Source organism: Amborella trichopoda, chromosome 2, assembly GCF_054954075.1.
Source record: "Amborella trichopoda isolate Santa Cruz 75 chromosome 2, AtrichopodaSantaCruz75HAP2 v2.0, whole genome shotgun sequence".
NCBI lineage: Eukaryota > Viridiplantae > Streptophyta > Magnoliopsida > Amborellales > Amborellaceae > Amborella > Amborella trichopoda.
Window position 1 is genome coordinate 14,016,207 of NC_142337.1, and position 25,797 is coordinate 14,042,003.

Genomic DNA, 25,797 nt, shown 5'->3' on the forward strand with positions numbered 1-25,797 from the left:
ACGAGAAAATTGACTCTTTTAAAATTAAACCTTTCTTGGCCGTAGTGATTTTTTTGCAAGAAAGCGTTCCATAAATAAGAGACCATAAATTCAGTGTCCAATTACTCTGGCGAGTCCGCTTGGAACTTGCCCAAGTAACTCGGGGATCTTAAAAAAAATTATAATATTTTTTTTAAAAAAAAAACTATTTGTAACATGTTTTTTTTTATATATTTTATCATCTTGGCAAAGATTGAAAAGTCGTTTTGGTGATGAATACTTATTTTTTTAATTATTTTGAAAATACACCCAGCCACAAATTGATTTTTTTAAAATCTATTTTTCACTACTTTTTTAACCTCATTTAAGATGTGTTTTGTTTAGTTTTACTTTAAAGCATATTTCCTTTTCTTAGAATTTTTATTTTTTTAATTTTTTAACTTTTTTTAGCTTGAACAGTACTCGGGCCGAATTACTTGGAATCGGACCGAGTACTTGGCTCGGGCCTGGGCTGAGTGGTCAGCCCGAGTCGTTCAATCATAAATATACAGGAGTTGACAGGACTTGACTATTGGAAGGAAAAGAGGTTCGAGGAGGGATTTCAGGTGCCTGGCCTCCACCTTGATTGGAGTTTCCTTATCATCTAGTCCTTAGGGTGATAAAGAGAGAGATTTTGCATGGAAAAACAAACGAAGTTTTGCACGAGTACCCTTGTTAGAGAGAGAGATTTTGCAGAGGGGAGTGAGAGAGTATTGCACGAGTATGGTGATATGGTCTAGATTGCAATAAGTAAACCTTGCTGGTCCAATCTAAATTTTTGAGTTTTTCTTTGAACTTGTATTCTCATCCCCAAGATAACACGCCAGTTAGATTTGGTTTCTAGCATGTAAAGTTTCGAAAAAAAGGGAGTTAGATTTGGTTTCCGGGCAGGATCAGAACGAGCAAGTGCCCAAATTGGTTACTCGACTAAACACCAGATATTAATATAGTGAATGACCAGTTTTCAATCTATTATTTCATTAAACTGCATCTCTCTCTCTCTCTCTCTCTCTCTCTCCACTCTTTAACAGTAAAGCTAGCCAGTTCCAAAAATGAGGGGAAATATGGAATCGGCTTCGGCTCTCGCATGCTCCACTCTTTAATAGTTGGCCAGTTCCATAAATGGAAGCCGCCTCTTCCATGCTCCCTCATGGAGCCAAAGCTTTTTGAGGTTTTCGCTTCTGAAGCCGAAACGTAACAAACATGCCCTCAAGGTATCCTTTTAACAAGAAGACAGCTTTGCAAAAACTATATAAGCAGTTCTGAATTTCGTAGAAAATGTGAAATGAACATGTTCTGCGATATTCTGGACTAAAATTCATTATAAACAATGGCAATGCCGAGTGGATTTTAATTTTTCAGACCTAGATTTAATTTTTTCAGACCTAAAATACTACACTGTTCTTGCAGTTCATTAGCCTTTTTCAGTTTCTTTTGCCAACTAAATGAGACTAATGACAAAGGAATCCTTCTCTTTACATGTCCTTGTGTCAGATGTGGTTATTAACTTGATCCAAGATGGAGAATTTTGACCATTGCACCTGAGATTTTTGCATGGATTCTTGAGTAAGAGACAATAATATGACAAGCGATTATAATATATAACTCTTCCCTTTCCAATAATTGGCAAAAGATTGTTGAATCGAATCTGCAGAGGCTCTGTGTGCAGTAAAACAACTTACATAGGCGTATAGTGTTATGATAGCAGTACTGTATCTGGTGCTATTATTTTTCGTTAGCCACTTTACACAGCTTTAGTTTTTAGGAAGAATAAGTTGTTCACATGGATTGGAGGTTTATTTCAGCAGACCTGATTAGAGGCGCTTCATAACATAAAGTTCTCACCATATTTCTTTCTTGCATCCGAGTCCATGAGAGCAATAGATGGACCATTGTCTCCTCCACATTGATGAAACCACACTTTGGATTGGGTTCAACTTTATCATCATCAGAGAGAATCAAAAGAAAAGCATTATACAAGGTAAATCTCTTGTCAGATGGATATGGGATCAATTTAAAGAAAGGCATATGGTACTTGGATACACATGAGAACATGGTATACATTTAGGGGAGAAATTTGCCAGCATCCATGATGGCCTTCATATTTAGATTACAGAACTTGTTACAGTAATAATTCACTAGCTTCCTCTTCAGATGGATATGAGATATGGGATTCATCATGGAGAACTCGAAAAGAAGAGACTATGTGTCTTATACCAAACAAGGTAGTGAAGAGTGTCATGTTCTTATTACGCTTCTGCAAGGTGGTTTATGCACTCAAGCAGGCCCCAGGAGCTTTCAACACAATGGGATTTTTACAAATTCAGAAGATGTGAACACAAGTAATGTTAAACCTCAGTTGAATTCCATGTTCTGTATAAAAGACTAGGGGCAGATAAGATACTTCTTAGGCATCAAGGTTGCAATGTAAGGATCCAGTTATTTAGGATGCAAATACAGAGGATGTAATTGATAGGGCTTGCCTACAGACCATAATTGATTTACAATTTACAACACACCTGCAGCCCAAACCACACGAGGCCCCACCCCCTGCCCCGGGGCATAAGTGATGACACATGAAGATGTTACAAGGTCATTCAATTGCAACCTAACAAAGCAACAAATTAGGAGTCATATCTATCTACCATCCAATTTGACAATGTTCAAATAATCCATTTAATCTGTCAATACATGATTAATTAATCTGTCAATTCATTACTGATTGTTAGAAAAAACACTCCTGACAGTGAATTACGTCTGGCCCAAATCTGGGTGTGTATGCAAACATCAATCGAGCTGATTCCCCCTATACCAAGAGAATGACTACAAGATACGGAGTTCCATATCTAGAAAAACAAGAAAGAACACGGCGCTCATAAGACTCATGAAAGCCATGTACAAACTATATCATCATCATCATCCCATGTACAATACGGCGCTTATAATTCTACACCCCATTGTGTGGTTTAAATTCCATTATAAATGGAGTTTTTATACTTAAATTATTTCTGTCAGGCACCTATTTATATGATAACATGAGAAAAATATCATCATCATCATCTGAGACTTATCCCAACAAGTTGGGGTCGGCTGCATGAATCATGTTCCACTAATTCCAATCTATCAAGGGCCATAACCCCAGTCAGACCATAAGTCACCATATCTCTTCTTACTATTTCTATTCATGCCTATTTGGGCCTTGTCCTTGCCTTTTTAGAGCCTTCCACTTGAATCAAATCGCTTTTCCTCACTATTGTTGTTCTAGGTTGACACTGCATATAGCAACCACCTAGTACTTTCCTTCATCTTATCAGCAATTAAAGCTACCCCCTAGTTCACTTAGATGTAATTCCAAATTTTATCCTTTCTTGTCTTGCCACTTATCCATCTCAACATCCTCATCTCAGCTACACTCATTCGATGGATATATTGTTTCTTGATTACCCAACATTCTGTTCCATAAAGCACGACAGGTCTTATGGCTGTCCTACAGAACTTCCTCTTCAGTTTCATTAGTAACTCCACCATGACCAGCCTCAAGCCAGTCATGCCAGTCCAAGGATGGAGAAAGGAGGGCTGTAGAATAAAATTTTTTGCCACATCTTTTTCATGAATCCTGATAACATGCGAAAAATATATCTATTGAAGTTTATTAGAGAGCTCAAAGAGCAACAAAGCCTTGAAGATAACTGCTAGCTGGCATTTTTTCAATGATAAAATGAAGGATAACTCAGGTAAACCACATAATGATTAATCATAATAACTGTGCTATCTGCCTACATTAGCAAATTATATGGATAAAGCAGGAAATTTGCAGATCAACAGATGGGCACAAATGACTATAACAATAATCAGCAAAGCTTTGTTATTGATTCAGGCATCATGCCTTTTTTGGTTAGACAGGAAACAAACTGTTTGCATCCCTCAAACATAAATAACCCCCAAAGTTCTACTTCTAAGTTTTATAAGGAATGAACAAGAAGAAAACAAAAAGTAACTATAAACGAAAGGTACAAAATTGCTAGGATAAATCTATCCAGAGGAATAGATGTCCCCCCATAGTAATTTTGACACCTCGAACTTCTATGGAAAACAAAGCAAGAGACAAACCTAACTAGAAGAATAGATAACTTCCAACAAAAGTTTATCATATCTTAAAAGAGAGAAGGACATGGTAGTTGATAGTATAGAAAAGGTACACAAACCACTCCACACTTTCATTTTCAAGGACATATTCATCGTCACCATCATCAAAAGGGCTCAATGCTCATGGTAAATAAACAGGTTGCTGAATCTGATTTGCTCACCAATTTAAGAAAGCAATAATGACAGTCAAGATAAACTAGGCTCTCATGCCATCAGCTAACCATCACATGTCAAATTTCAAAATCATCATCATCAAGTTGCCCATCCATTGTAGCGGCAACCATCGCAACCTCTTCCTCATCATCATCGATCCTAACATATGGGTTCAACTGCGCAGGCTTGAAATTATAACCGGTCAATAAGTAAAAGGCCACACTAACTAGTTCCAAAAGCAAGTTGCAGGTCCAATCGTATTGATATGACACAGCTTCCTCCATCAAGAAGAGAACAAACCGACTAAAGTAAACATAGCTAATAACAACCACATAGTATTGCCTGAAAAGGGTTAGCTTTGCAAGGCTTTTCGCCGCCTTTCCATCGCTTCTGCTTGCTTCTCTAAGATGCTTAATAGACCAAACTACGGGTAGAAGCACAACAACACAACAGATGAAATCCAATACAAGAAATACATTCTTCCACATCTCCCATCCTTTAATTGAAGGACCTACTTCATCAATAGTCACCATTAACAAGTTATCCAACACTTGTAAAGGAATGACCACTGCAAGAAGCTTCTTGTCCTTGTCTTGAAGAGACGGCTTTAGAATGGACCAGCCTGTTCCTATTAGGGCTATTACAGTGAAAAGCATGATCCCCTTCAGAACGCTGAACGCATAAAAGGCCATGTCCCAGCCATGAGGAGTACCAGTCCTCTGAATACGGGATTTATCCATGGCCTCACAGAGGAGATTCAATGACTTCACCACAACTAACAAGCCCATCAAATAGTGAATCTTAGTGACCCATGTCCATTTCATCACACACAGAGAGACCCACAAAAGAAATAGAAGGAAATAGACCACAGAGAAGATGAAATAGAGAGTGGGGAGTTGACCTTGACCTTGAGAAAGATACTCCTTTTTTCCATCCTTCCCCAAGTTGTATGCCACAATCTTCACATTCATGGTTATCTCTAATGGGCTCAAGCAATTTGCAAAGATGAGATTGTACTCATCAGGCTCAGAGATAGAAAGCGAAATGGATTTCGCAGAGTAATTCAATGCGCTAAAGGTCAAAAGGGGATTGACAGAAGGAGAGCGGGTCTCGAATACACATGCGTTTCTGGTATTGCTCAACTCTGATAATTCCATTTCAAGTTCTTCCCAATCTTCATCAGGTAAGACGAAGAAACCCAACTTGGAAGAATTGAAGGCCTGGTTCACACCAGATGGCCATGACCATGAAACATTGCTCACTGAAACTTCCAGTTTACCATTCCTCGTGAAACCAAATTCCAAGATCTGGATGAAGGGGCGAGAATCAGTTGAGATTCTGGTCTCTCTGATGTCTGCAAAGGCTGTTTGGTATGCAAGAAAGAGAAGGAAGAATTGGAGGACATAAAAACAAGGCAGAGAAGGTAGAGGAGGAGCCATAAGGGGAAAGGTAGGATTTGTTTACCTCAAGACCATAAGTAAGATTTTATTCAGAGATACATGGATGAGCAGTTGACAAAATTTATGAGTTGGGTTCTTCTTCTTTAATCTTGTCCTCGAGGTAGAGACTGGGGAAGTTGGTATATGCACTTGCAATATGAAACTAGAAAATGTCAACAACTCTCTCTCTCTAGAACTAGAAAATCTGAATCTCTCTCTCTCTAGAACCAGAAAATCTGAATCTCTCTCTCTTTTTTTGAATGAAAAAATACCCTCTGAGCTCAGATTTCCTGTTACAGAGAGGGAAGACCGGTAGGGCTTTAGTCACCATTGGTTATGAGCCCGTTGAGGGAGATGGGAAACAATGGTGAATTTTTTTATTTAATTCTAAACCGCTAAGAAAGTGGTTAACGGGGGGAGCATCTTATGGGGTTTCTACCAAGAACAATAATTTAATGATTTGGCTTTTGAAAAAGATTGGTGATAGACTTTACCCTTTTGACTTTGTAAAATAAATGGTATCTATGCTTTGCGGCTTTTCCTGTGTTTTGTAACGTGCAGTTAAAGCAAAAGGAATGGCTAACAAGATTAGCACGAGGTTAGGGTGTTCATGTGGTTAATTAGCAATGCATAGGATTTGTGAAATAAGGGCCGGCAATGGGCTTGTTGGACCGGCCCTAAAAAAGTAAGCCAGGCCAGAAAATGTAGCCCGAGGGTCAGGCCAGGGCTTGGCCACTGGGCCTGAGATCAGGGCTGGGCTGTATTGGCGAGGTTTGCAATAGGGCCGGTCTAGGTCAGCCCTGACCGACCCAAGGCCAGGCCAAGCCATCCTTGAGGGAGTAGGGGGTGGGTTGTCCCAGCCCACTGCCACACTCTATGAGGTTTGTTTCCTCCTACATATATGGGCAAGACAAACAAAAGAGGGGCCGGGGCCGGGGCCGGGGCCAGGGCCAAGTCGGCAGCGGCATTTGAGCAAACATGAAGTGCAAGATATGCCCCTGTGCAGTGTTGATTTGTTTTTCGATTTGGATCAGAATTTACTCTGTTTGAATTGGAACTAGTGTGGCGGTGATTGAGTTCTGAAACCTGAAATCTCCTTACTATTTTTGTTTTTTATTTCTTGCCTTTGTTTAGTTATGGCAATGGGTCGGGTTGGGTCAGATTCCAGGTCAATCCGAACCCGGACCCTAACCGACTAAGTTCCACATAAACCAAGACCAACCCAGACCGGAATCGGGTCGGGTCCAAGTCATTTAAATACTGACCTAACCTGAACCCAAACCCAAGTCGGGTACAAAGACTCGGACCCAACCTAGTCTTGGGTCTAGAAATTTAAAAAATAAAAAATATTTCAAACATTGTATAAGACATATTTTATTTTAGCTCGGGTCGATCCAGAGACTCAATAGGGATCCAACCGGACCCGACTTGATAGAGTCCTAGTCATTTGGACTCGGGTCGACCCGTGGGGAACAAAACAAGGACAGAAAGCGGACATGGCTCAAATCAAGGACCGACCCGATTACCACCCCTATCTTTGCTCACCAGATCAGGGATCACCATTGTAAAATACGAAGCTCTCTATCTAAGAAATTCAATACCATGTTTACACATTCATCCGCGTCCAAAGTATTCGGAATTAAATCCCACTCTGATCTACCCAAAAAAAAATCCCACTCTAAGATTGAATCTGGTTATCTAATTCAAATGTAGGCTTTTAAGGGTTGAAAACCTTTGTACTTATTCTGAAATTGCCCGTTATGAATCAAAGATGACCTGAAAATTTTCAGATTTAAAATGTTCCATGGTTATGTGTTTTGGGTGCAAGACCAAGTGCTAGGGTGGTCGTAAGAGACCAGCATATTATTGCCCCAACCTAAATATCACAGAATTTGACTGTTGGAGTGCTATAACTGAAAATTTGAGATATCGAACCAAAAAAGCATGTACAATAATAATCCTGATTAGGGGCATTCAACCCATCCCTGTCATCAATGGTGGTGACAATTCCCACCTCCCTATGCTCATCTCTTTACTGTGCATAATTTGACTCCCGAGTTTTTAATTTTCAACTATTTTTAAATTAGGGTGCGGTTTGTATAGAGTAGGCTCTAAACGCCTACCTTCAAATAATGTCAAAAAATGTGGTTTCATTATTGGAAATCTGTGTTAGCCTTAAAATATTTTTTCATATTTATTTATAAAGTTTAAAGCTTAAAAAATAGCATACATCGGCATATTTATGAGAACTTGAAAATCTTGAAAATTGAAAGTCAAAAAATGCGTTACAAAATATACTATTTCTAAAACCTGTAATCCATTTTTTTTCTCATGTCTCTGCATCTTGATGTCAAGATGATTGATTTGAAGATATTTGGGCATCAAAACAATCTCTTCTAATGAAATTTTTGAAAAACGTTCAAATTTGATTGTTTAGAGCCTCGGCTCTATATAAACTTTTCCCGTTAAATTGTGAGTTTCAAAACTAATTTATTGTTTGATCCAATTTGTTGCAGTGCCATTTGACCACCGCGTTTTAACCTCCTTTCTTTTTCACTTTCTCTTCAAGGGACCATGAGACCGAAACTATTTAATGTTGCAAGGTTCATGCTTGCATCACCCACCTCTTCTCTCTCCTTGTAGTTGCCACGTCCCAAGCAATTTGACAACTCTCTCTCCACGCTCTTCTCTTGCACCCTCTTATGTTTTTATTTATCAAGTGAGACTCTTAAATATTATTTATCGAATAAAAGAGCTTTGTAACAGGAATTACGAAATAAAAGTAGAGGCATGAAAAGATGAGTGAGACTTTGAACTCTAGAAACCAGAAAAAGAAGTAGAGGTATGGAAAGGTGAGTGAGGCTTTGGACTCTAGAAACCAGGGAGAGAACTAGAGGTATGAAAAGGTGAGAGAGGCCTTAAGGAGAAAACAATGAATCATGGAAGATGATTAAGGCATTAAAAAGTTTGATCTTGTGTTTGAGGTAAGGTATGAAAGAGAAACATAAATTTTGAAATAAGAGAAGTATTTCTCATATATTTCGATTCTATTTACTGTCAAATTGAGTTCTTGTGTCATGATCAATTTTATAGTGAGTCAATATATTATTGATGTGATTTTAAGCGAGTTTCTGAGCGTGCAACTCAGTAACTCAGAAAAATACTCAGTAACTCAGAAAAATATTGATCTGAATGTATCATGGGGTTGTGTTCACCAGGGACCCTACTGGATCTCAAACTTGCACCCGGTAGGCAGTGATCAATACTTCGAAGAAATCGAGCTCCTCTTGTGCCTCTAGATCCTGGATATACACTGTCAGTTTGTATTATCTCTGAAACTTGTTCCAATTCCTACGAAAAGTCTATTGGTACTTGGAGTGTTTTTATTGCCAGATATAACATTTGAAACCTAATCTAATTTCTATAGGAATTCTATTGGTATTAAGAGTATTCTGGTATTTTTCGATATACCATCTGAAACCGAATCTAATTCCTATAAGAATTCTATTGGTACTAGGAGTATTCTGATATTTTTCTTTTGACACTACCCTGGATAAGAGAAGGTGCTATCGAATTTTTAGGAATAGGGTGTCAGTTAAACTATATAAAATCTAACATTTTCTAAGTGTAGGACATGCATTAGACAAATATCACGAAATTGTTTTTGGCAGTTCGCTGAAAGTAATGACTCAGGATTTGTAAGGCTAGACCATTTTGGAAGATGGCAGTCTAAGGTCATATTTTTGTTGAGGAGCTTAAAAGTGGAGTATGTTTTAAGAAAACCATGTCATGTTGTTGCAATTACTGCATTTGAATCTACCAGTGATCAGACTACTACATATTAGATTACCGAAGAAATTCAAGAATGGAACGAAAATGATGACATATGTAAATGACATATCTTGAATGCTCTAAGTGATCTTTTATCTCATGAATGCCAACTGTAGAGGACCTGTGGGAGGCTCTAAAAGCCGAATATAAAGTAGAAGATGCTGGTAGAAGGAAGTATCTCATTAACAAATACTTAAATTTTAATATTACATAAGAAAAATCGATATTGGCTCAAATTCATGTTTTTCAAATCATAGCCTATGAACTAGCATCAAATGATATTAAACTTGATGAATCATTCCATGTCGAGGCAATAATCGACAAATTTCCACCCTCCTAAAAGGAATACAGAAACACACTGATGCATAAGTCAGAAGACTTCATCCTCGAACAGTTGATGGCCCATATGAGAATTGACTAGACTCAGAGATGTCAAAGAGCATAAATCTTAGATAGTGGCTAGAGACCACACAATTGAAGGTCTGAAAAAAAAGAAACCAAGGTCTAAAAAAAGAATCAAGATTGAAGGAAATAAAGAAGAAAAAAAAGACACCAAAGATGTAAACACAAAAACAACTCAGGATAAGGGCAATAAAACCCTTGGTATGTTTTTTTTGTGGCAAAACCAACTACATGTAGAAATTCTGTAGAATTGGAAATAGACAGCTGACACAAGCCGAAGAAGAATTTGTTGCCATGATCTCCAAAGTCATTGCAGTAGGGGACACTACAAAGTGGTGGATGGACACAGGTGCCACAAAATATATCTGTAATAACATAAACATATTTAGGACTTATGAAATGGTAGGGGAGGACATGATAATTTATATTAGCAATTCTTCCTCCTCTAAGGCAATTGGTAAAAGGACCGTTGAATTAAAATTTACGTCCGGTAAAGTTCTCAGCCTTCTGGATGTGTACCATGTCCCTGAAATTTGGAGAAACCTGGTGTTTGCATACCTTTTGAACAAGATGGGTTTTAGACTTGTCTTTGAGTCTGACAAGTTTATTTGTCGAAGAATGATGTCTTTGTAGGAATGGGGTATGCCTCTGAAGGTATGTTCAAACTCAATGATCATAATGAAATAGGTACATCTTTATGTCTTCTCCTATATATATATATATATATATATATATATATATATATATATATATAGGAAGATACTACAAAACGCCTATAGGTGAAAATGAACAGTGATTTCGCCTACCCTCATCATCGTCTAAAGTTCATTATATGGTCACGATTGTCTGGTAGTATTTTATTTTTCATTTTTTTTTTTATAAATTGGAATGACCTAAAATATGGAGCATTTATTCATAAAAAATAGGTGAATCTACGAAAAATATCAAAAACATATTTTACATGAAATAAATTAATCAAAATACCCCCAAAATGTTTCGGGGGTATTTTGATCTTTTTTTCACGAATTATTTTTTTTTATATTTTTATTAGGTGCACCTCACTATGATGTACACACACTCCAAATTTCAGATCATTCCGATTAGTAGAAAAAAAATGAAAAATGAAACACTACCGGACAATCGTAATCGTGTGATGAACTTTGGACGGTGATGAGGATAGGCGAAATCACTGTTCATTTTCACCTATAGGCATTGGGAAGACTTATATATATATATATATATATATATATATATATATATATATAGCCCAATGACCTAGATTGCATTTAGGCCAATCTGACGGTTACAACCTCATTTCGTAATATAATTTTAATATTTTTATACAAATTAAAATCACATAAAATTTTAAAAGTCCATTCTTCTCATTAAAGTGTACCTAATAAAAATATTTTAAAAAAAATTCATAAAAATTAAATTGAACAAAATACAACTAAAAGCTTTTGTGCGTATTTTGATCAATTTATTTTTTACAAAATATTTTTTGATATTTTTAGTAGATTATCCTATTTTTAAAAAATAGATGCTAAAAATTTCAAGTGATGTAGATTTGTGTAAAAAAGTTGTAATTAAAATACAAAATACAATCGTGACAATTGGATCGGTCAAGATTTAATCTAGGCCATAAGGTTAATACTGTAGCGTTAGCAAGTAATATATATAGGAAAATACTGTGATTAGCCTACTAGCTCATATGAACATATGAGCCCAATGGCTCAAATTGAATCTGGGCCAGCCGATCTGACAGTCACGACCTCATTTCGTGTTTAAATTTTAATTTTTTTTTTTACAAATCCAAATAACTTGAAATTTTAGACATGTATTCTTCAAAAATAGCATAATCTAATAAAAACATCAAAAAAAATAATTTGCAAGAAATAAATTGACTAAAACACCTCTGAAATGTTTTGGGGGTATTTTGGTAATTTTATTTTTTGTAAATTAGTTTTTAAATATTTTTATTAGGTGCGCCTTCATGAGAAGAACACATGCTCAAAATTTTAAGTTATTTAGATTCGTAGAAAGAAAAAAAATTCAAATTCAAATATGAAATGAGGTCGTGACTATCAGATAAGCCCAAATTCAATCTGAACTGTTGAACTCATATGTTTATATGCGCTAGTGGGCTAATCTCAGTATATATATATATATATATATATATATATAAAAGAAGCCCTTGCTTATATCTATTGATGAGGTCATCTTTCCCAGATGCCTATCCCAAACGGGCCACACATATTGTTTTCCTTTCATTCCTTACATATATTAAGAATCCCTCGCAAGCAGGAAACTTCAATGGGTTGGGTTTTCTAACTAAGGAAACTTATTGCTAAGTAATATGAAATTTCTTTATATTGGTGATTTTAATTATCACCGTATTGACATAATTCCCCAAGCCACAAACTCTCTTCAATGTACGTACTTGAAACTACCTGACCAAAGGAAATCTCTTTTAGGTGATGGTTCCACCCCACAAGAATTGCTTTATCAAGCCTTCAAGGTAATTGGATTTGGCAGTCGACTTTAAAATTGATAGGCAGAGTGACCAATATTGATTTAATGAACATAATTTGATCTCCCGGGAGAGCAATTTAGCCTTCTAGAGATCTATTTTTCTCTTAAATGTATCCAATACATCACGTAAGTGAATTTTCTAGCATGTTGTTGTAGAGAGATAATTATAGGGTAAATTGTCCACCTTGCAACCTATAGTTCTGGCCAGATGTTTGGACTTTTTTTAGGTCAAGCCTCTCATTTTAGTCTTCGGAAAATTGCAAATCCCCCCCCCCCCCCACCCCCACCCACTACCTTGGACTTTCTAGACGTCCCTAACCACTATTTTTGTCACAATTTTTATCCCAAAATAAACTTTTCCAGCAAATACCCCCAAATCAAAAAGTTATTGGTTTTTTTGATAAAAATACTTTTGTCCATACACTATGGCGTCACATCCCCATAAGATGTTTAACAACTAAAAAGAATGTCAGATCGAGTCCACAATGTGCCGGACCGGTTGGAGATATTGCCGGACTGCACTTTGGGCCTATTGCCGGACCTCTCTTTGGCAATGTCGAACTGCATGGGCCTATTGCCAGACCGCTTTGGGATATTGCTGGACTACTTGCTTATAATGCCGGACCACCTTTTTGTGTGTCATGGGAAAAGTTAATTAGTCGGTGTTAGAAGAGAGAGAAGGCATTTTGGTCCAAAAAACTATAACTTTTTGACTGAGGGTATTTGCTAGAAAAAGTTTATTTTGGGGTAAAAGTTATGATAAAAAACTTCGTTGGGGATAAGTTGTAACGAAAGTCGGGTCAAGAGGGGTTTTTGTAATTTTCCCTCATGTTGTTCATGTCAACTAGCAAGACAAAAATACACCTTTGAAAAAACAGACATTCATTGATCCAAGTTTCCATATATAGCCAAATCTTATAATTTTAAAAGAGTAGGACAAGTGGATCCTATGGTGGTCTACAAACGATGCCGATGATGCTTTTTCTGTTCCAAATGCATTCACTAATGGAACTAATGAACAACAAGGACACTATCCAGAATTAACTGGTCTTTAGTGAAGGAAGTGAAAATACAATGTTAATGGCTAATCTCAATTTGGTTTATCAGGATCTTGGCTAGATCTTATACAAACTTCCAAAGAGTTTGATCAGACAAATATCATCAAGGGACTCAATACCTTAATTTTTGGGATCAGAACTATGAAGGAAGCATTCATAACTCTATTGGTTCTGCCTCTACAATAGAGTCTTTGAAATTACAACAGGAGATCCCCCTCCAGTAAAACCTGAAATGATAAAAAGAAAGTAAGCAGGATTCTTCTAAGCTTGGAATTTTGTTTTTCTTGCTTCCTTTATTTCTTCAATAAAGCCTTTGCATCCATCGAGTTGTCTCTTTAGTAGCAAGATTCATCATAATTACAGGCCTATCCTCTGCAAAGCCATCTTAAAATGGATGGCCTTTACAACTTTTCCATGCTCTAGTTTTGGTCCCTTGCATTATTATCCCTTGAATATTATTGGATCTTCTCCCGCAGTTGGCAATAGCATGAAAGAATTTCACAGTTGCTATTCGCTTTCAACCACTTTACCTTAGACCTCTAACACCAATGTATCTGCTCCAGTTTTAGAGAATCTTGCAGGGCAACGCTTAATTCAAACCTTCTGGTCTCCTCCTCCGGGGTAAGGGATCTTTCACACTAGTCAAATTTGACTAGCTTCTCACTTTGAATGGATACCTCTAAAAATTTAGTTTGGATGTTCCTTTAATTGTTCTCTGAGCAATTCAAATTATTACGAAACTTATATGCATTCCACCGTTCTACTTGACCATCTCTCGACTAGGGCAGGCAGGGATTTCTCCTCGAGCTCATAAACTCCAACGAAAGAAATCAGATCAGCAAGAGGTGTTTCAGTATCTTGAAGGATAGGCAGATGGTTGGAGATAAGCTTTTGGAGGGCTCTCTGCTTTCCAGATTGGGGAAATTTGTCTAATTTAGACATCGATCTATGAAGTGGTTGGACAAAGTAAAATTGGCTCCACTGTGAGGGAAGTTGAGCAAATCCTGTGAGGAAATAAAGGACTCAAAACTCATAATGTAGGTTGCCAATCGACCTCTGGCTTTAACAGTGAAAGAATTCCAGAAAATCAAGTACTCTCAAAAGCACTTGCGGCCGTGACACTGTACAATTCAATTGCTTTATGCTCAAATCGGATTCATCATGCCTAAATCAGGGGAGAGGGAGCTTGGTCTCCTACAAAATAAGATCATCTTACAAGCAACAACATTATTCTTCTCTTCTTCTGTAAGTCCACAAATTCCCTCATATTCAAACACAACACTTATATATATATATAGTGGGTCTGAATACTCCTCTTGGTGATCAAACATCGTACAATATTTGTCAAGATGTAACAAATCCAACATATACAATGGATATTAAATTGGGAAAATAAAATCGGTGTAGCATTTTTACTTGTCAAATCTTTATTTTAAAATAACAGATTTATAGCATATACATCGAGCAATGTGTTAAGAAATAGTTGGTTTAAAAAAATTATGACAGTTATGAGATAGTTTTTTGATTTGCAATATGGAAGTCGACTCCCTCTAATTATGGATGCGGTTTGTATAGAGATCAAAATAAGCAGACCTTCAAATAGTGTCGAGAAATATGGTTTCAATACCGGAAATCTTTGTGATAGCCATAAAATATATTTTCATCTTTAAGTATAGAATTTAAAGCTTCAAAAATAGTGTAGATTGAGTAAATCTATGAAAAATTGAAAATCTTGAAAATTGACGGTCCAGAAATGCATTACAAAATGGACTATTTTCAAATTTTGAAATCTTTCTTATGTCCATTGTATCTTAATGTCGAGATGATCAATTTGAGGATATTTGGGCATCCAAACAACCTCTTCTGGTGAAATTTTTGAGGTGCACTTTAATTTGATTGTTTAGAGCCTCCGCTTTATATAAAATTTTTCCTTTAAGTATTATGTGTCAACTATATATTTATAAGGGTCCGAGGCTCTAAACCATTAAAGTAAAGGGCACCTTCAAATATTGTTGAGCAATGTGGTTTCAATACTGAAAATCTTTGTGATAGCCTTAAAATAAGTTTTCATCTGCAATTATAAAGTTTAAAGCTTTAAAAAAAGTTTAGATCGAGGAGATCTACGAAAACTTGAAAATCTTGAAAATTGACAATCCAAAAATGCGTTACAAGATGCATTAGTTCTAAAACTTGAAGTCCGTTTTTTCTCATGTCCATGTATTTTGATATCGAGATGATCAATTTGAGGATATTTAGGCATCAAAACAACCTCTTCTAGTAAAATTTTTGAGGTGGGCTCTAATTTGATTGTTTAGAACCTCAGTTCTATATAATTTTTTTCGATTTATAAAAGGGAGACCTTTCCATTTCTATATTGTAACGGGGACGGCCTCTTGCTGTCCAATTTCATATCTTATGGCTATTGTAACGGGACGGCCTCTTGCTGTCCAATTTCATATCTTATGGCTATTGTAACGGGACGGCCTCTTGCTGTCCAATTTCATATCTTATGGCTATTGTAACGGGATGGCCTCTTGCTGTCCAATTTCACATCTTATGGCTATTGTAGTTGTGACTTTTTATACCAAGAAAAAGCTTAATTCTATATTTTTGCTTATAAAAATACTAAAATATTCTAATAAGGTTACAACCCTATCAAAATAAGTAAAGCCTCACCTCAATACTCACAGAAAATTACAGTTTTAGGGTCGAACATCTCGGCCTTGACCATTATAGTTGTAAAATTGAAGCCCTAAAAATGGTATATATTGTAACACATTATCAAAATGGTCTATTTCACCTTAAAAATAAGTGTTCACACAGCAAATCTGTAGATTCCGGTGCCCAAAATGATCTATTTCACCTTAAAAATAAGTGTTCACTGTAGATCTGTAGATTCCGGTGCCCAAAATACTTTTCAGATGAAGACTTGAGATGAGGCTTTATGTTATGAAAGCCTAGGCCTTATAGAAAGTGGAATCTTACAAATATTGTCAATATGTGATATCTAACCAAGTTGCCCCCTATTGACCAAATAACTAGCATGACCCCATGGCCACATCATGGAGGGGGCTATATGGGTTTTGTTCAGGGTCTTTTGTGCGTGATCACTCCTCAAAACATTCAAGTTGAACTTCCAGGAAACCGTCATGGAAGATACCAAACAAATGTATGAGGAACATGAGGCTCCCCTGAAGAGAATGCGAGGGGTAGATCCAATCTTCCATTGTACTGCAACCCTCTTCAGTTTCCTAATCCGAAAACATCGGCGAGTAAAGAAAAAAATTTAATCACACTTCGTCAAATATATTATTGATTTATTTCTCCTTTCTAATATTGGGAGATATTTATTTGCAAATTTTCCTTCTATTTTATATATGAGCACGTATACTATGCTCCCTCAGTTTCACGGTTTATTGGTACTTCCTCTGTCAGATGGCCTACTTGCGAGGATTTTTTAGTATGAAATTTTGGTACCCACCATATTATTCTCAAAGAAAAATTTGAAATTTGAGTTTTTTATCACATAGATCTCGCCTTCTCAAAATTTAACCGTTTCTATTCAATATTGAAACATTATTCTTTTCAAGCAATTAGATATTTTCTTTTTATTGAGGTTAGTCTATATATTAAAGAGGCTTATATCCCCAAAGTTTTGAGTCCCTAAAACTAATCTGAGGTGGGGTTTTTACCGAGGGAATAAATAGACAGTATATACTCCCGAGGGAGTCGAATATATTTTGGTTTTATATATTTATGCAAAACTACTGATAAAATGCCCAAAGAAGCTATTTTGGTTTTATATATTTATGCAAAACTACTGATAAAATGCCCAAAGAAGCTAAGGATATGCGTGGTGAAAAGTAATTCCGGTAATCCTTGCATCTTCCCGCCTGAATTCCTTAATAAAACTCCAAGAGGCCCAAAAAACTTCATGCCATCGCCCGCATACCTTTCCATGCGTTTCTCTTTCACTTTTCTCTTTCCATCACAAAGATGAGGAGAAGGGGAGGAAAAAACATGAATCCCACCCTCCCCATGTTGTTTTGGTGCACCCTCACTTTTCCAAGCCCTACCTATATTTAGTGGTGGCCTTCATGTTTCTTGCCTCAATAGTATCTTACTCCTAAAAGATGAGCCCTAGTAATTGCTTCATTTTCATCCCCCTCCTGTTGCTCATCTTCATTAGTTCTCTATCTTCTACATTTGCATGGAACCAGAGTCACCCAACAAATTCTTCAGCCCAAACCATGAGTTTGGGCAGGTCACCTTGGCTAGAGAAGGCTGGAAAGCCTAGACAAAGTGGGTGTTGGAAGAGGCCATGGATATGTAAAATGCAGGAAGAGAAGGGGCCGGGGAAGGGGAAGAGGAAGATGAGATGTTGCAAGAACCGATGCGTGGATGTAAGCTCTGACATGACCAATTGCGGCCTCTGTGGAGTGAGGTGCCCCTTCTCTTGGCATTGTTGCAAAGGGATTTGCATAGACACTAATGTGAATCCCTTCCATTGTGGTAAGTGTTCGCACAGGTGCCCTATTGGGGCCCTTTGCTTCTATGGTATGTGTGCTTATGCACAGCCCCTCCCACCCTTCCCCTTCCCTTTCCCTCCCAAGCCACCTCTTCCCCCCTTTCCAAAGCCTCCCAAGCCTCAACCCCCATCACTTAAATAGCAAACTTTAGTTTATATATACAGGGGAGTTTAGTTTATGCGTAAGTCAAAAGTTAAAAGTTAAGACCTTTTCCAGCCCACCTCTCTTGGGACGACCCTGCTTAGACAGGACTAGCACTGGATTACCACTTTTATATTGAGAAGTTTAGTTTATATATATATATATATATATATTCGATTACGGAATTTATTGTTAGATAGTTGTAATTGAAGAATATCTAGTATGAACTATCATATTGCTTTGTATTGGCATCCCATATTGTCATAAATATAAGTTCATCTATAGAAAATAAAGTTAGGTTCCTTTGTAGGGTGACCCATGTGCCAGGGGATCATATGGAAGGTTCATTTTGTTATCTTATGAAATTTGTAATTTTCATTGCATTCGTGTATTTATAACATTAATGTGCGTCTAAGCAAGTAGATCAATTTGTTGACTATGGGGGAGGTTCTTTAAAAAGTGAAGGTAGTTATTAAACTCACATCCTTAATTTGGTTCATCAATTCCCAGCGATCTAGCATTTTAGTAAGGGTGCGGTTTGTATACTCTAAATAATTAAAGTAAAACGCACATTCAAATAGTGTCGAGAAATGTAGTTTCAGTACTGGAAATCTTTGTGATAGCTTTAAATTATATTTTCATCTATAATTATAAAATTTCAAGCTTAAAAAGTAGTGTAGGTCGAGCAGATCTATAAAAACTTGAAAATTTTAAAAATTGACGGTAAAAAAATACATTATAAGATGCACTATTTCCAAAACTTGAAATCTATTTTTTTTTTTCATGTCCATGTATCTTGATGTCGAGATGATCAATTTGAGAATATTTGAGCATCAAAATAACCTCTTTTATTGAAATTTTTGAGGTTCTCTCTAATTTGATTGTTTAGAGCCTCAGCTCTATATAAAACCTTTTCCTTTTAGAAATGCATCCATTGTTCATATGTTGGCTATTACTTGCCATGGTTTGTACCATTTTCTTAGTCCTCTTATTTCTTTTTCTTTGCAAACTTTCCATTGTATTACTCCCACCGATGTGGCCATCTCGTAGTTCCATTTAAGGATGATTTGCCGGGTATTTCAAATAAGCGAAAAGATTTTATACTCCCATTGGGGTATACTATCTATCTACTCTCTCGGGTGAAATTTGCACAGGGATATTTTAGATCTCAAATGTTGGGGATGTGAACTTCAGATCCTCGCAGCTAAGCTTGAAGGAAAAAAGAAAAAAAAAGAAGAAGAAGGACTCTCACCCGCCTAAAAAGAATGACGTCCCAAAATTGCAATAGAATCATCCAATATTTGAAGGGAATGAACTAGACATTCAAGAACTCAAAATCCATTTTTTTTTCTATGAAAACAATCATCCATTTATAATTAGATGGATCTCAAATTTTCAAATAAAAAAGAAAAAAAAAAAAATCTTCTTCCCTAGGGATTAAACGCATAGTATTCTCATGAGGGAGCATAATATGATCGCTCAAGAAATCTTTTTGTCACCCGCCGTACATGCTCTGCTTCCTCGGCTAAAGAGGGTGAGGTTTGCATAAGGTGCCCACCTTATAATATACAAGTAAGGCGTGTCTCTAAAATATTACCGAAAGATACAGTTCCACTATCGGAAATCTTATGGTATATCCACGTTCATCCTAAATTATGAAATTTAGAATTCAAAAAATAGTGTAGATCGAGCATATCAATAAATATTTAAAAATGTTGAAAATAAGCAGTCGAGATAACTTGTTACAAGATGTATTATTTTTAGTACTTGAAAATTTTTTTTTTTTCCTTTTTTTTTTGACCAATATCATTAATTTTATTAGAAACTAATCAAAAGAGATTACATGATTAGAAACAAAGAGTGAAGGAAAAGAGATCCCCCCTTTAGCCAGATAGTCAGCCACATTGTTTGCCTCTCTATAAACATGCGAAAAGAACAAAGTACCTATAGCTGCCAAATCCATGACTTGCAACGACACAGACTGTAACTCCCAGGGGGCTTTTTGTTCCAAGCAACCCCATTTGATCACATTTAATGAGTTCTCCTCATTGTGTAGCTAGAATTAAAATCTTTCTCAAAGAAGATCTTCAGTCCATATAATAGAGCACTTAATTATGTAAAATTAGCAGTATTGCTTCCAATTGGTCCGGTAAATGAGAAAACGACATTACTATAGCAATCACGTAGAATCCCACCAATACCAGCCGGCCCTGGGTTACCAAAAGAGCTTTCATCAAAATTTAGCTTGTAAGAGCAATCCACACACTTCTTGCTCTAGATTTGCTAAGACTGAGAAAGAACAAAATGTTCAGATTGGCCATCACATCTACCTTACTAATACCCCAGCCTTCTTTATGCACAGATAACCAAGCCCATATAGTAGATTTACAAACATGGATCAAGAGTTCAAAGGAGCAAACAGTTCCATCAAAAGTTCTTCTATTCCTTCCTTTCCATACTTCCCAAAGAATAGCCCTATCGAAATTTTCCAAATAATACGCCCTGTTTTAGGAAGAAAATGAACTTTAAGTGAGGAAACAATTTCCCCTATGGACCGTGGAAATGGCATGGAAATACCAACCGACCCAAGATGCCAATGCCACAATCTCATAGTGAAGGGACAATGAATCAATAAATGAGTTCCATTCTTGACATCCTCCTTACACAATAAACAAACATTAGGTAGAATTTTCCCTCTCTTGATCAGGTTATCAACTGTGAGAATTTATCTTGTGCCGCCAACCAAATGAAGATCTGCACCTTGTGTAGGATTGGCCATTTCCAAACTTGTACAATATAATTACAAGACCATCTCCATCTTTCATGAAAGAATAAATTATAGCAAGATTTCACAGAGAACACACCATCAATTTCTATTTCCTAAATTAATTCATCTTCACCAGCATTGGAGACATAAACTTTGTCTAATATTTCCATAAGTTGACACCATTGAGCAAGGTGTTCATTACTCAGTCGCCTATAAGCAACATATATATGTCCCAAGAGACACTCATGCCTTTCCTTTCTATTGCTTCACTCACTTTCAAATCAGGTTGGGTAACTAATTTAAAAAGGTCCAGAAAAGCTAATTTTAAAGGATAGTCTCCCAACCACTTATGGTGCCAAAACGAGATTTGCTCCCTATTTCCGACAGTCCATCGAAAATACCCAGAGATCATCGGTCTACAACTTAAAATGGATTTCCACAATGGTGACAAATTCTTCCCTCTTCCACTCCCCAACCACAATTGCGATTTATCCAAACCATACTTTGCATCTAAGATTTGGTACCAGCAGTGGTCCTTCAAATGGATATTGCGCCACCACCACTTGTTTGAAGCACTTGGTTAAAAATTTTAATTTTTTGAATTCCCAAGCCTCCTTCTTTCTTAGGGGTGCACACTCTATCCCATCTCAACAAATGATACTTTCTATTCCCATCAAAGGAACTCCACAAAAAATCCCTCATCATTTTTTTCAATTTTTTTCATACTGAGCTTGGAGTGGAGTTTAAAGACATCTGGTAAACCGGTAAATTAGCCAAACAAGAGCGAAGCAGGGTTACTCTACCCCTTAAAGATAAATATTTTGGCTTCTATAAATCTAGCTTCAACTGTACTCTTTCCAAAATCTTATCCCAAACCGAAATAGATAGTTTGGATCAGAAATAGGAATACCAAGGTAAACAACAAGAAAGAAACCAACTTTGAAACCAATCGTGTCAGCCAAAGCCTCAACTTCTACAAGGTCGCAGTTGATACCAATAATTGAGGATTTGTTAAAATTGACTTTGATACCCAATGTCACCTCACAACATTCCAGGTATCTTGCTATATTCCTCACTTGCAAACTATCAGCATCACAGAAGATTAAAATATCATCAACATATTGCAAGTGAGAAATAACGATTGAGGAATTCACAATCTTAAAATCAGCAAACAAACCAGCTTGTTCAACCTTAGAAATCATCATGCTAAAGCATTCAGCACAGATAGTGAATAAGAATGGGGACAACAGATTTCCTTGACATATTCCTCTAGAGGCCATAAAAAGCCAATAGGGCTTCCCTTATAAAGTACCGAGAAGTGGGCTAAAGATAGGCATCGCCACATCCAACTCAACCATCTATTACCAAACCCCATCCTTTTCATAATTTTCAAAAGAACCCCCCCCCCCCCCCACTTCACTCTATCACAGGCCTTCTCCATATCTAATTTAAGCATCACCCCTGGCTTTTTCTCCAACACCCTAGAATGAATAGATTTATGTGCTAACAAAACACTATCCATGATTTGCCGTTTTTCAATAAAAGCCGCTTGCGTGCTGGAAATAAGGAGTGAAAGCACCCCTTTCAACCTTTCAACCAAAACTTTTGCAATTATCTTATAAAGGCTAGTGAGAAGGCTAATTGGTCTGACATCCAAAATACCTGATATAACTGATTTCTTTGGAATTAATGCCAGGAAAGTTGCATTTACCCTACAAAACACATGCCATGTGATTATGAAACCCCTTACCATTTCTAGCAGCTCTCCTTTAACCAAATCCCAAAATTAATGGAAAAAGGCTAAAGGGAAACCATTGGGTCCTAGAGCCTTATCACCAAGGATAACAAAAACAGAAACCTTCAACTCTTCTAAAGTCACATATCTTTCCAGAAAGATTTGCATATTACTAGGAAGCATTATAAAAGGAACTTTTTGGAGGTTTGGAGTAAAAGACACTTCTTTAGAGAAGACATTTTTGAAATGGTTGATCAAAGCTGACTTAATAGCTTGATCATCATCAACATCAGTCCTAAGGAAAGTCAATCCAGACAGGTAATTCTACCTTCTCCTAGCATTAGCAATTGCATGAAAGAATTAGATATTTAGATCCCCTTCCTTGAGCCATTTAAATCTCGACCTCTGTCTCCCATAAACTTCTTCAGCTCTTCGTATATCATACAATTCTTTTAGTTTCTCATTCCTCTCCAAAAACAATTGTTCAGTGAAGGAACCATTATCTTGAATCTTCTAATCCAAATATTCTATATCCACTAACACCTTTTTCAAATTCTTTTTGAGTCCACATGATTATCCTTCTTCCAACTAAGCAATTTACGCTAGACAATCAACAGTCTATTTGTGTAGTTGAAAGTCCATAGTACCTTCAATCACACAATTAGTCCACGCTCCCAAACTCGAAAGTTCTATACTAATTTCAATAAAAATTCCAACCTTCTCACTAATGGATCTCGACAAGCAAAGCACTTTCTATTTTAATATTTTATCAGAAACTAATACAATACAAGCATAAAGTTCCACTTGCCCATTACTTATATCATCCTATTCTAAGGATAATTTTTTTTTTTGGGTGAATAAGCAGCCAAAAGTTAAAAGAAAGAATCACAATATCAGTTGACTTTAGCCAGTAAACATTCATCTTGAATAACAGAAGCACCTCTCATAATTACAAATATTGGTTAAAACAAAACAAATAGCAAGAAATCTTAGGGTACAGTATTATAAGTGGCAAGGTGCCACGATCTCCCGTTTAGCACTGATTCACATAAATAAAAAGAAAGAAATAGAATATCAAACTCACCATTTTCCCAGAAACGAATGTTAATGATGTGGTTTTTGGCTCTCGTATTCGCATGATACATGCTGCAAAATGCTGACAAGCACAAGAACATAAAAACTTATGAAAAAGGAAGCACTTCACAACAACTCTTCACAACAACTCAGGTATTAGTAGGCACAGAGCTTTGAGGACCTGAAAAATTAAATCACTGATGGATCACTTTACATACCTTGGAATTGTACTAAGCATTGCTATGGCCTTAAGGTCCAACTTGCAATCCAAATTCAGTACTGCGACAACATTCCTATATTTGAAATTAAAAACCCATCCATTTAGAATATTTATTTTTGGCAAATTTAAGTGCACATTTCAACTCAATAAAGAACCAAGAAGATCACAAGTAGGGGTTAAAATGGATAAAGTACATTGAGTTCCACTCTGAGATATTTGTCCTTTAACTAGGTATTAATTTAATCAACTAAGGATCCAACTTATAGATACTCCCTTATGAAAAAGAAATAAAAGAAAAGAGAAATAAAATTTCCAGCAACCAAATGAATTGGGAAGTATAATAAAAAACGTTTACGATATAATCATACTCACAAACCAACCTAAGTACATTGCATTAACTGTTTATAATTGTTTATTTAGGGATTGTACACTATATGACCGTTTACCTTTGGTACAAGAAGGTCACAACTTGTCTTAGCTATGTGAAATAAGGCAGCTGGGGGTACTTAATTTCTTCACACAAAGCCCAAGAAAATTTTCTCCGACTTTGAGTAATGGCAATGGCACACCTCCGGTCACCTGATTTCGCATTTGACAGTTATAGGCAATTGTGATCTTTTTAGACCAAAGGTAGATGTATTGTATACTTTCCCATTTCTTTATTACCTTTGAGGATACAACATGAATCGTATAGGAACATTAGTTGAAAAGTACATAACTTAAGTCTATTGAAGTATTGGTTACAAGGGAGACTGATAGACTATAAAATGAGTAACTTGGATTAAAACTCTTTTGAAGAACTCTATCAGATTATACAACTATTTCCTGTCGGACTTGGAGTATTCGGACAGGTGTGACTTTAGCTCGGGCCCTTGGGGAGTTGGAGCCCGAGTCTAACTAACAAACATTGCAGCAACCTAATGACAAAAGCGCTGCTAACTAAGCACACGAACACCTTGAGCTAACATAGAGATTAAGAAGCCATTGAGACAACAATGTTCTATCAGATTGGAGTTTAAACAAGAGTAAAGACGTCGAAGGCGGAGATGTACATAATGGTGGGTTCTAAACCAGAAGGACGCCAAGAGAGATCCGCAAGTTGTTCTTCCTCCACAATGTTACAATCCATTGTCATACAAATAAACTTCCAAAATCTCCCTTTTCCAGACCTAAAAAAAAAGAACCAACAAAAAAAGATTAACAAATTGCAAGTTTCAAAGATTTGTCACAAGTATGTTATTCTAACAGGCTTATTCAAACTAACGGAACCACATAGAAAAGAAATTATTCTTTCTCAAATGACTCTAGAAATAATCCCTCATTTCAATGGATAAAACGCATGGAATTGTTTGAAATTAAAAAAAAACCATGGCACTAACACCTTTAAACTCAGGCAAAGCTAAAGCCCATGACAACAACTAAGATACACTCACATAAAGTTAGAAGGGCTGTTTATCAGAACTAACTTTTGAACAACCTAAGATGGTAAATATTGATTAGACTATTTTTTGTTTCCTCATATGACAAGAAACATGCATATCACAAACTAAGAAGAGTCTCCGTTTATCATTTGGCAATCAAGTAAACAGAATATTAAGGTATCAAGGCATTTCCCTTAAGGTCATGAAGACTCTTTTACCATGTCATCTCTGTATTAAGTTCATCTTTGTCCAATCTCTAATACATATAATTTGAACTCACATCCCTATGGTGTAAAACATATCTACTTATAACCGATTCATTAGTTGAGAA

The 25,797-nt window shown here is 36.5% G+C and overlaps 1 protein-coding gene and 1 long non-coding RNA gene across 2 annotated transcripts; both read right to left on the minus strand.

The window, feature by feature from the left end:
* Positions 1-4,145: 4,145 nt before the first annotated feature.
* Positions 4,146-6,293, minus strand: LOC18448127 (protein CANDIDATE G PROTEIN-COUPLED RECEPTOR 7). The gene has a single exon (XM_006858203.2). The coding sequence runs from the start codon at positions 5,754-5,756 to the stop codon at positions 4,395-4,397; it is 1,362 nt and encodes a 453-aa protein (XP_006858265.1). The 5' UTR covers positions 5,757-6,293; the 3' UTR covers positions 4,146-4,394.
* An 8,027-nt stretch (positions 6,294-14,320) lies between these two features.
* Positions 14,321-25,174, minus strand: LOC18448129 (uncharacterized). The gene is made up of 5 exons (XR_016049474.1): positions 25,098-25,174; positions 24,044-24,118; positions 22,432-22,728; positions 21,927-22,222; positions 14,321-14,583 (listed from the first exon to the last, which is right to left on the minus strand). It is a non-coding gene; the product is annotated as an uncharacterized LOC18448129 (long non-coding RNA).
* Between the last annotated feature and the right edge of the window lie 623 nt (positions 25,175-25,797).